Source organism: Ctenopharyngodon idella, chromosome 23, assembly GCF_019924925.1.
Source record: "Ctenopharyngodon idella isolate HZGC_01 chromosome 23, HZGC01, whole genome shotgun sequence".
Lineage (NCBI taxonomy): Eukaryota > Metazoa > Chordata > Actinopteri > Cypriniformes > Xenocyprididae > Ctenopharyngodon > Ctenopharyngodon idella.
In genome coordinates this window covers 16,073,635-16,085,419 of record NC_067242.1, presented here as the reverse complement: position 1 = coordinate 16,085,419, position 11,785 = coordinate 16,073,635, and the positions used below count along the sequence as shown (strand labels likewise).

General features: G+C 35.7%; 1 protein-coding gene across 1 annotated transcript; it reads left to right on the top strand.

Annotated features, from left to right (window-relative positions):
- The first annotated feature begins 751 nt into the window (after positions 1 to 751).
- Positions 752 to 3,541, top strand: rpl21 (ribosomal protein L21). The gene is made up of 6 exons (XM_051882240.1): positions 752 to 840; positions 1,563 to 1,641; positions 1,748 to 1,809; positions 1,899 to 2,011; positions 2,997 to 3,147; positions 3,415 to 3,541. Exons 2-6 carry the CDS (start codon positions 1,575 to 1,577, stop codon positions 3,502 to 3,504), a joined length of 483 nt encoding a protein of 160 aa, XP_051738200.1. The 5' UTR covers positions 752 to 840; positions 1,563 to 1,574; the 3' UTR covers positions 3,505 to 3,541.
- The last annotated feature ends 8,244 nt before the right edge of the window (positions 3,542 to 11,785 follow it).

Here is an 11,785-nt window from a genome sequence, read left to right as displayed (position 1 = left end):
TAAGGCATTAGTACACACACAATACAAATATAATAAAATCTAAAATTAAATAATACATGTCAGTAATTTTAATAAAATAATAAGTGCAATATACAATAGAAAATTAAATAAAACATTAATGAACACATAAAGACATTTATAAACATTATGTTATGTTTATTTGAGAGTATATACAATTCAGCAGAGAGCTTGTGCTGCGATTTTCGAAAAAAGGTCAGGATTTATTTAATTTATTACATATTTAATTAAAAATAGAAAAATTCATGAACTTAACCCAGTTTTTTAACCCAACGCTTTTTTAAATGAAAACAAGTAAATCTACACTTACAGAGCTTGACAACTGTTGGTGTTTTTTTAATGGTAATTTATGTCAGGATTTAGTTTAATTCGTTGCATTTTTTAATTACAAATAAAAAAAAATAATTAATTAATAAAAAATTTATAACTAACCCGGTTAAGGCTTCTTATTTGAAATATTGAAATTAAATGGTTGTGTGTTTGTGTGATTTTTATGTAAGGCATAACTTACTTTATTAAATTTTTATTTAAAAAAAGAAATGAACGTAACCCGGTTAAAGCTTCTCATTTAAAAAAATAAATAAATAAATCCACGCGATTCTTTGATTGATGGTCTCACAGGAAGGTTAAAATAATTAAAAATAATGAAATAAAAATCCTGAATTGTTTTTATATGGCGATGACATCACTGCCCATGGAGCAACAGCTCAGATACTTTTACTCAGGCAAATGAGTAGTCTTCCTATTCGTGCTTTGAAGGAAGAACCACAGGACCCTATCATTCTCTTTCCGCCGTACCCGCCATCTTGCGAGCAACCGGGGGTAAGATGTGCTCCAGACATTATGTATTAAATCCTTAATTATATAGCTCTCACTGAGCAGAAGTGCAATACAAAGCGCCTAAAAAATACCTTACCTTGCATGGCATCGAAATTAAGTCCGCATGTACGTTGTTGGATGCCGTAAATAGGAAAATAAAGAGTCAAGCTGGAGCGTGTCCGTTCCATGTGGGCCATGCGTGTACAGGCTATGCGAGAGTTATGGATATAAAAATAAAGACCTGTAGAAATATTTCGGATTGATATATATATTCACGTACTATTGTGTATTACGAACATGTAGTAATATTTACGACAATTGAAAGATGTCACTTTTCTTTGGTTCCTAATTGTCTATGTATTTTTTGGTCATGAACTGAAGTTACCTAGAACTGTAACAATCTAATGTCAAAAAGACTGTCTTAATGTGTTCATAGTCATAATTTAACTGCCTTTAATGATTTGTTCATCGTTATTAGAATAAATGCATTGTTAAAGCTATATATATATATATATATATATATATATATATATATATATATATATATATATATACATGCCAGCATTTTACATTCAATTATATTGTACAGTCAGTGATGACCAAAGGCTGCAAACCAAGTGTGATATTATTCTCTAGTATTGTAGTTGTAGGTATTTAGCCTAATACAACGAGAGAGTGTTTAACTAATTTTTTTTAAACTTTATTTTTACCTCTTTTGAACCCAGTAATCAGGCATCATGACAAACACCAGAGGCAAGAGGAGGGGGACCAGGTATATGTTTGCCAGGCCCTTCCGCAAGCATGGTGAGTTCACTTGAATCACGCTATATTTAGTTTTTACTTTACTTTATCATTCAAACCTGTTGTTATAAAACTTTTTAGACCTGACATTGCTTTTATTCCACAACAGGTCCAATCCCTCTGTCCACCTACATGCGCATCTACAAAAAGGGTGATATTGTAGACATCAAGGTAAGTTTTATTAAATTAAAGATGTTTTAATGTACTTTTTTGCTGTCAAGATTTAAGACAATTGATAAGAAAACCATCTTTTTATCCAGGGCACAGGAACCATCCAGAAGGGCATGCCTCATAAATGCTACCATGGCAAAACAGGACGTGTTTATAATGTTACACAGCATGCTGTAGGCATCATTGTCAACAAGCAAGTCAAGTAAGTACCGCCATGAACATGACGTATTTAGATGTCAAGTTAGTTTACAAGTTACATCAGTCAGACAGGTACAGAAACCACCTGGTTAGTGTTTCTACAGGTAATGCTTTTGATGCCACTTTTGCATCATGTTAAAGGGATAGTTTATCCAAAAATTTCTGATTTACTCACCATTCTCAATGTAAATGACTTTGTTTCTTCAGATAAACACAAAGATTTTTAGGAAAATAGTGAAAATCTGTGAGTCCATATAATGCTAGTGAATGGGTGCCTCTCATTTGATGACCACACATAGCGGTCGTGGCGGTGATCCTTACAACTCCAGTGGATGAACCAATGCCTTCTGAAGTGAAATGAGTTAAAGTTAAAAATATGAAGTGTAAAAGAAATACAATCAATTATTGCCTCCAGTCTACTGTAGTACGAGTGTTCACGAGAGGGGTGTTGTGAAGCTTGCACGCGAAATAACGGTCCTCTGTGCTTCCACATTACTTCTCACATGGACTTTATGCTTGTTGAATGCTTGTATGACAGTAAACCAGAAATGATTGATAGTAAAAGGAAAAATTATATTTTTAACGTCACGATCACTGTGTGAGCAGCAGCCATTCACTTGTTTTATTTCTCTCTCTCTCTCCATATATATATATATATATGTGTATATATATGTGTATATATGTATATCTCCCTCTCACACAATACTCCAGTAGTGTTCTCAAAATATTGAGCAAACGAGTCTTGAACTTATCCATATCAATGAAGGTTTTTAATGTGTAATGCCCCAGATTCACTTTGCCATAAGGGCCGTCCAGTGTCCTGTGTGGCCATTCATGTGGGGAAGAGCAGTCATCCATATGCACCCTGGACTGGCACATTAATGCCTTTGCCAGATTGTCAATATGGAAACATGCCTTTCTTTGATAAAGCTTGTAAATGCACAACAATTCTTGTTGTTTAAGTGCCCAATTATTGCTTTTACTTCTAGGGGCAAGATCCTGGCTAAGAGAATTAATGTGCGTATCGAGCACATTAAGCACTCAAAGAGCAGAGACAGCTTCCTGCAGCGCGTTAAGGAGAACGAGAAGAAGAAATTGGAGGCCAAGAAGCAGGGCACCTGGATTGAGCTTAAACGCCAGGTATGAGATAACTTGGTGTTTATTTTAATTGCTGTCTTGGAAATGGAATCTTTTGACTTTTAAATGGATAAATGTACACAGTGAAACTATGCATTTCATGAAACTCCCTGATGTAAACATTAGGTTTCATGTTTGGATGTTGCAGTTGGTTATTTGAAGTAAAATTAAAATGCCATTATTTAAATTTACATAAGCTAAAATCACAAATGTATAACGCCATTGTAACAGCTCTGGCTGATGTTCTTTGTGTCTTTATCTTGTTTTCAGCCTGCTGCTCCACGGCCAGCACACTTTGTCAGCACCAAGAACAACGAGCCTCAGGTCCTAGAGCCCATCCCCTACGAGTTCATGGCATAAGTCTGCTGACCAAAATAAAGACCTTTGTACACATAAATCTTGTTTGTAATGCTTTCTTTAACCATTTTTTTTCCTTTTAATTGTATTTTTCATATATTATGAGGGTGAATCTATTGTTGAGAAGATGCAAATTGATAGTGACATACCATACACACAAAAAAAAGGTACAAAAGCTGTCACTGGGGTGGTACCCTTTCAAAAGGTACCAATATGTACCTTTAAGATACTAATATGCACCAGAGGTTGGTAAGTTAAAGATCTACCTTTTGAAAGTTTAGTGTCCCAGTGACAGCTTTTGTATCTTTTTTTTTTTTTTTTTTTTCTTCTTTCTTTCTGAGAGTAATTCAGTATAATTCTGTTCCTTCAGTTCATTGACTTTTATTTAATAAAAGTGTTACAGTGCTGTAGAGTTTTTATATATATATGGTATCATACTTTTAGTTATTTCTGTATTTAACTTACAAGCTTACAGTACAGTCAAGAATGTAAAAGCGTATTAAAATTTCATTAATTAGGCCTGGTTTCACAGACAGGGCTTAGCCTAAACCAGGATTAGGCCTTAGTTCAATTAGGATATTTAAGTAGCTTTTATAAATGTACACTAGGAAAAAATATTACTGATGTGCATCTTGAGACAAATCAATGGCTCTGGCATATTTTAAGATATGTCAGTGCAAGTTGCTTTCAGTTAAAACAGCTCAAACATGCATTTTAGTCTAGGACTAGATTAAGCCTTGTCTGTGAAACCGGGGGTAAGTCTAAAAGCAAAGCCATTATGTTTTAAATCTGTCCTGAAGATGGTATTTTTTTTTTTCCAGAAAGATGATAAAAAGTTCTGCAATTCGGATGCCCCCATTTAGTCAAACGATTCATTCAGTTAGCGAAACATCACTTTTGCTCGGTGACGCGCAGTGGCTCTGTGGATTTGTTTGGAACTGTTCTCATTTGTGAAAAAGAGCAAAAATGTTTAAGTCTAAAATGAAAGTCACCTAATGTTAACTTGTTTATTGAACTGTTGTATGAAATCAATAGGCTATCACATTTGCAATTGTGCTGGTATTCAGAAAATCAGCACTCTATCCTGTTATAAATATTAAAAATGAGAACTCATACAAGGACATTTTTGCCCCATATATCTTGAATTTTGGGGGCATTTTAATTAATTTTGGGGACATTTCTGCCCCTAGCCCCTGTTAATTTGCGTGATGGCAGGGGGTAGGGCTCTTTTTCGAGTGCAAGCGGATGCCCCTTCTGTGTTGTGAGGGCTGTTTGAAGTGAAATGGGTGAAACAGCAAAGGCCTCTACTGATATTAGGGTCTCATGACTTTGCTATGGATCAGAACCTTTATTTTTAAGTGCAGAAAGTGGCCACAAAACTTGCTCCAAAGTTCCTAACTTTCATCCAACCACAAAAAAGATGTCATGGATTATAGCAAGATCCAGACGTGATATTATATTGGCCTTTTCTCCTTTAGCTGCTCAGTCATACAGCCTAAAATCAGCAAAGTACAGAAAGAAGAGAAAATGCTGTCTAGAAAATGCCTGCAATTTCAGCAAAATAACTATACTTCTTATCAGTTTTGCAGCTGGCCTTATGTTGAATTGCTCACTTTGGTAGAACAGCCTGATCTTCAATCTAAGTCATTTCATGTCCAGTCTGTTACTTGACTGTGATTCTAGGAATGTTAAATTTTTTCATTTTATTTGCCAAATGTCCTATTGTTCTTTGGTCCACATAACTGCTCTTACCTGCAGGTGCAGTTTCGAGAACCTAGAAAGGTGGTAAAAGTTATTATGCAATAATAATTTAACAGGTGGATTAAAACATGAACAAAAATGTACATTATTAGTATAGTTATTCTGATCTCTATGTGATTATACACCATGTAATTTAATTCAATGCAAAATGGTAGAAGATTGATCTTAAGTAAACTATTTTCACATGAATCAAAAATATATTTAAATATTTACTTGCAAAACAGATGATTTTGTGCTTATGTCTATATGGTAGTTCACATGAGCTGTCACTAGAAGGCAGCATTAGTCACTGTCCAGACAGAATAAAAACCTGTTCAGCTGAAAAGATCCTTGAGTTGGTGTGCTAAAAAGACATAAACTAAAAATATTTTTAACTGAGTCCTTGCATATCTAATCTATTTATTAGACTCGTGACCAGTATTGCTTACTTTTGCAGCACAAATCATGACTGTGTATTAATGAGTTTGGTTGGCATCAAAATGCATTGATCAGGTAGACAAGATTATTGCCAGTTCTGGGTAGTAACTGATTATATGTAATCTGGATTACGTAATCAGATTCCTAAAATTAAATACTTGTAATTAGATTACATTACATTTTAAAATACTCGTAATCAGAGTACAGTTACTTTTTTATTGATTAAATGATTAGGCCTACTTAATATTCACAAAATGGCAGTAAATTATTCATAATTCACTAATTCTCACTAATTCTTCTCATTTTTAAAATTCTTCCTATTTTATCTTTAAATTTTCCTTTCTAAAAAAGCCTGTTGCTTATATACTTGTCATGATCACCAGTGAGAGTGCCCGTCAGTGCCACCAGAGGGCACTCCAACCTGGACTATTATTATTGTCAAAGACTCCATTACCCATAACCCACTGCTCAGTCTATCAGCCATGATGGTTCACAGCTGTTTGTCATTAACCTCATTTACTCAGTCTATAAAAGCCTGGTTCATTTATTAATTCTCTGTCAGATATTGTAGACTGTTGTAACTGTGTTTCTAAGCCTTGTTTATCATATCTTTTGCCTTCTCCTGGATGTTCTCTTTGTTTGGACTGCTCATTTGTGTTTTGACCCTTGCCTGGCTTTTGATTACAATCGTGGATTACCCTCTGACTAATAAAATACTGCGTTTGGATCCTCAATCTTCGAGTCTTGGAGCGGTACATGACAATACTGCTTATCTTCCAGTTTTCACACACAAGAACATTAGCTGGCTATAATTACATACAAAATTGAGAGGCTATACAGCATAAACAATCAAATATTTTTTTTAGTCGTTTTTTTATTTTGACAAAGCCTGACATATGTTTAATACAGTTTTTTTTTTTGTTTTTTTTAATCAATATGCTACAAGATTATTCAAATCAATGTGATACATGAGTTAGGTCAAAAGTAATCAAATTATATTACCTAAAAAGTGTAATGTAATAGATTACTTTTTTAATTTTCAGCATGGAATTTGTATTCAGTAGTGGATTAAAATGGGTGGTTTGTAAGTAATCTACCTAGAACTGATTATTACCAATATGATATTTTGTATTATAGCCTATTTTTTTTGCACACATCATCTGAAAGTTTAAATTTCAGACAAATCTCACTGTGTTTTCTTAATGGTGAATATTTGTAACTGAGGAAAACTTGAAGATAATGAAGAAAAGCCATGTTGTGATGATATTCATGCACCAAGCAAAAAAAAAAAAAAAAAAAATATATATATATATATATATATACACACACACAAATACATTGGATTGATAAAGAATTATTCACAAAAGGAAGTACTGTAATTATTCAAAAATTACAATAAAATAGCAGACTGACTAATATGAAAACATCATCAGAAACCGAGGCCTGTTCAAATTGTCTCTCCTAATTCCATTCAAAGTTACAAGTAATGAGTTAAGTGACGTGTCAAATTATGACCAAATCACAAAACATGCTCACCCCTAAATATCCAAATTTGCTGATACATTTGTCTGCTTAGTGAGGTATGTACACTAATATATCTACTGTTCTGGGCCTTTTGTGTGTGTGTGTGTGTGTGTGTTCTTTGTGTGATTTGGTGTGTAAGCAAGGACCACCTCTCTCTATCTTGACTTGTGCTGTGTAATCAGAGTGGCTGAATGCCTGACTGCATATCTGACAAATATGTTATCTCATCCCACCTCAGTACTTCACCCAATATTTGCTTCAATTAGGGTCAGTTACTGAGATACACAGCAGCTGTGTGGGTGCGTATGAGAAACAGCCTTAATTCCACGATGTTCTCACATGCACGTCCTTCACTACATTTTTATTTTATGACATGTACGCAGCACTTCTGCGTTACTGCTTGATTTAGATTTAGCTGCTAGTATGGGGCAGAATCTGACCTTATTCCTTTTTTAGGCATGGTCTATTCATTCTGTCCTCAGAGGACACACAGGTCTGGGAATTAGCCACAGTATTAGGATGGCACGCTGAGAGGTCATAGCATGACTGTGAGAATGTGAGGACGACTAGATAACCTCATTGTATGCTGTGCCTATCCGTTGGCCCTGTTCCCTCTGCTATCGTGCTGGTGTTAGATATTTGTAAGGATTTGGATAAAGGTGATGAGGTCTCGCAGAGGTCATAATCAATAGTATCAATCAACAAGTGACATGCTGCCCTAGTATTGATCACTATGAAGATGTCGAAAGTGTGAGAATGGCGGAGGAATTTCCCTTAGTAATCAATTAACACTGACTATGGCAATAAGACTGCTTCAAGATCTTTAAGATATTGAGTGTCTATTTTTCCCATGATATTGTTGGTCGCCTAACTAAAATGAATTATTTGGAGTTTGGGACTTGGGAGTAGGTGTAAAACGTAGCTTATCTAAGGACCCTGGGATGAGGAGAGCCCCAACTTTACACTGTTCAGTTTATATTGCATGCATTAAATCAACAACACTGACTGTAACACTTAAAATATCAAGACAGATTGATTTATTAAAGACAGTTCTGTTTATGTACTTCATGTAACTCTGTACGTTTTTACTGTTTTTAAATGAACAAAAAACTCCAAATCACTGGAAAGTCTAATTTGTTCTAGTGAATCTTTTTAACATAAATGGTCCTCTCTGTCATCCCTGCTGAAAAACAGCTAAAACCAGCCTAAGCTGGTCTTAGCTGGTCTTCCAGCCTTGTCATAGCTGGTTTAGCAGGCTGGTTTTAGAGGGGTTTTGGACACTTTTTTAGATGGTCAGGCTGGGAAACCAGTTGACCAGCAGCTAAAACCAGCTGAACGCCAGCTTAGCCAGGCTGGGAGACCAGATTGACCAGCTTAAACCAGCTACATCCATCCAGCTAAGACCAGCCAACCAGCAGGTATATGTAGCGTAAACTCCAATTAATGCTATTGAATCGTTTTGTTTGGAAGGTTTTCTTTCATATAGCCACATTCATTTTAGTGAATTGTTTCGTCCTCTCTCTCATAATGTTGGTTAGTCTGATTCATTCTAGTGAATCAGTTTGTTGAGACGGTCCTCTTGATCATACGTAACGTTGGAAAGTCCAGTTCGTTGTAATGGATCATTCTTCTCTTTCACATGTAATGTTGAATAGTCTGATTAATTCTAGTGAAACGCTTCTTCCTAAACAGTCCTCTCTGTCATATGTAAAGCTGGATAGTTCAATTCATTCTAGTGAAACTGTTCATTTGGACGGTCCACTCTCTCATGTAATGTAGGATAGTCCAATTCATTTTAGTATACTAGTTTTGTTCGGATGGTACTCTCTCTCTCACATTTAAAGGATTAGTTCACTTTAAAATGAAAATTACCCCAAGATTTACTCACCCTCAAGCCATCCTAGGTGTATATGACTTTCTTCTTTCTGATGAACACAATCTGAGTTATATTAGGCTACTAAATATCCTGACATATCCAAGCTTTTTAATGGCAGTGAACGAGACCAACGACGAGTTTGAAGCTCAAGAAAGTGCATCCATCCATCATAAATGTACTCCACATGACTTCAGGGGTGGGGAAGTGATGAATTTGTATGAGAAAAATATCCATATTTAACAAGTTATAAAGTAAAATATCTAGCTTCCGTCAGACCACCTACCGTATTCAACTTACGGAAAAAGCAACATCAGTTACGCTTGTTTCGTAAGTTGAATACGGAAGGAGTAGGATGTAACGTAAGCGTTTTGAATTGCAAGCGCCGTTACGCTTTCTTCGTAAGTTGAATATGGAAGATGGACTGGCGGAAGCTAGATATTTTACTTTATAACTTGTTAAATATGGATATTTTACTTACACAAACGCATCGCTTCACTTCAGAAGGCCTTTATTAACCCCTGGAGTACATTTATGATGGATGGAGGCACTTTCTTGAGCTTCATACTCGTTGGTCCCATTTACTGCCATTATAAAGCTTGGATGCATCAGGATATTTATTAATATAACTCTGATTGTGTTCATCAGAAAGAAGAAAGTCATATACACCTGGGATGGCTTGAGGGTGAGTAAATCTTGGGGTAATTTTTATTTTAAAGTGAACTAATCCTTTAATGTTGTAGTAAAATTTATTGTAGTGAATCGGTTCATCCATGCTATTGAAGAACATTCGGACAGTCCTCTTTCTTATAACAATGGGTAGTTCAATTCATTCTAGTGAATCGGTTCATATAAATGAACAGCAATTCACCATAACTTTAATGTATTTATTTGTACAGTAGTTTGTAGTGTAGCTTGACAAGCTTTCAAAGTAGCTTCCGCAACATAACTGCAAGGCTCTGACTCACAGATTGAATTAAACAGAGTAAACAGAGGAGAGGTAAAAAGGAAAAAGGGATGAGCAGAGTGGGCAGAGGCAAGTCCTGAGGTTCTTAATCATACCTGTTTGACACTCAGAGATTTAGGCCATCAAGCAGCGCGGCAGCCATATCGACTGCCCATGTTACACATTAACTTTCCTCTCTCAACCAGGGAGACAAGCAAACACGGCATATGGAGATAATACAACTAGACGTCATATTGTCTTCTCCCACCACAGTCTCTGACTCTTTTTTGAAACATCCTAAAGGTTTTAAAATTGGGAAGATTTGCTCAAATGGGAGACTGAAGGCATGACTCTCCAATCACCATCAATGCACCATTTTGTCTGTGGAGCTAGTGTTTGTCTTTTTGCTTGCTGGTGCTTATCAGGACAGATCATGGCCATTGAGATATAGAGACAGCTTTATTGATCAGTCCCAAACATGGGAGGGTTGGGACACTGCAAGACCGGATGATGTGAAGGAAGAGGCATGACGGTGACCATAGGGCAGGAATGTCCGCAGAACTTGATGTCAGATGGACAGAGTCTGGATGAGCTTGATAGAGGGTTATAAGCTGTTCACTGTGGACTATTTATAATTATCAGTGTTAGATTTTGGTTGTTTATTCATGAATCATTTAAATGTGAGGTTCCTGTGAATAACTATGTTCTGGATCAGGTAATTCCAAGCTGGATAAAGAGAAAAACAAATCCCCTTTGCCTTCAGGTAAAGTGCAGCAAGCAGGAAATGAGAAATAGTTTACAGTAAGCAGCACTTTAAAATAAAACACGATCACCTTGAGACACAGGAGCAATCATGACTGTAGTAAATCATACATATCAGCGGGCGTTCTTGGTGGCTGATAAACCACAATTAGGGCAGTAATTTCCACGTGTGTGTATGATGGATGGAGCCAGGCAGTCTTTTAAGCACCCTAGACAGACACATTCATACACAGACTTGAATGGAGCCACTTGACGGTTTAATATCCACATAAATCTCTGTCAGACAATTCTAAAGACCTTCAGTCCCGACCACAGCTCTGTGAAGGTGAACGGTTGCTTAGTGTTTATCAGGTGTTTTACCACGTGTGAATCACTATGGAAAATAAACATTTTAAACATGCGATGATGATTCATTTGTGAAAACTAATCAGATAGGAAATAGAAAACATATTCTGTCAAATTCACATCATTAGATTTTGCTATGACAATCGTTAGAAGCAAATTACTAATAAAGCAATGAGAAATGTTTGAAAATAAAACAAAAAAATCGTAAGCAATACGAACTATGGAACTGTTCACTATAGCCTATATTCTGTTATTTATTTAGATTGTTTTCTAGCTATATTCATCTGATTTTTTAAATTTTTAGAAATTGTACTATTGGTGGTTTAATTGGTATTGTTCTCAATTATAACAAAAATGAAAAATAAACCAATGAGAGCCGTAACTACGCGACGTCATGCGCCAATCATGTCACGTATACAGGTAGATGTATTCAAATCAGGAACAAGCCATATCTACTTGTGGGAGCGAGATAACCACCATTAGTGAGTCAAAGTATAGAATAATTCGAACGGTATCTTTCGTTATTATTCTGCTAAACAATACATAATAACAATAATATGACAGCTAAGAGGATACATGATAATTTAACGCCATTTTCTATTTTTGTTGCAGTTTTCACTGGACTCAGTTGGTATGTTCCACTCACAATAAAACGT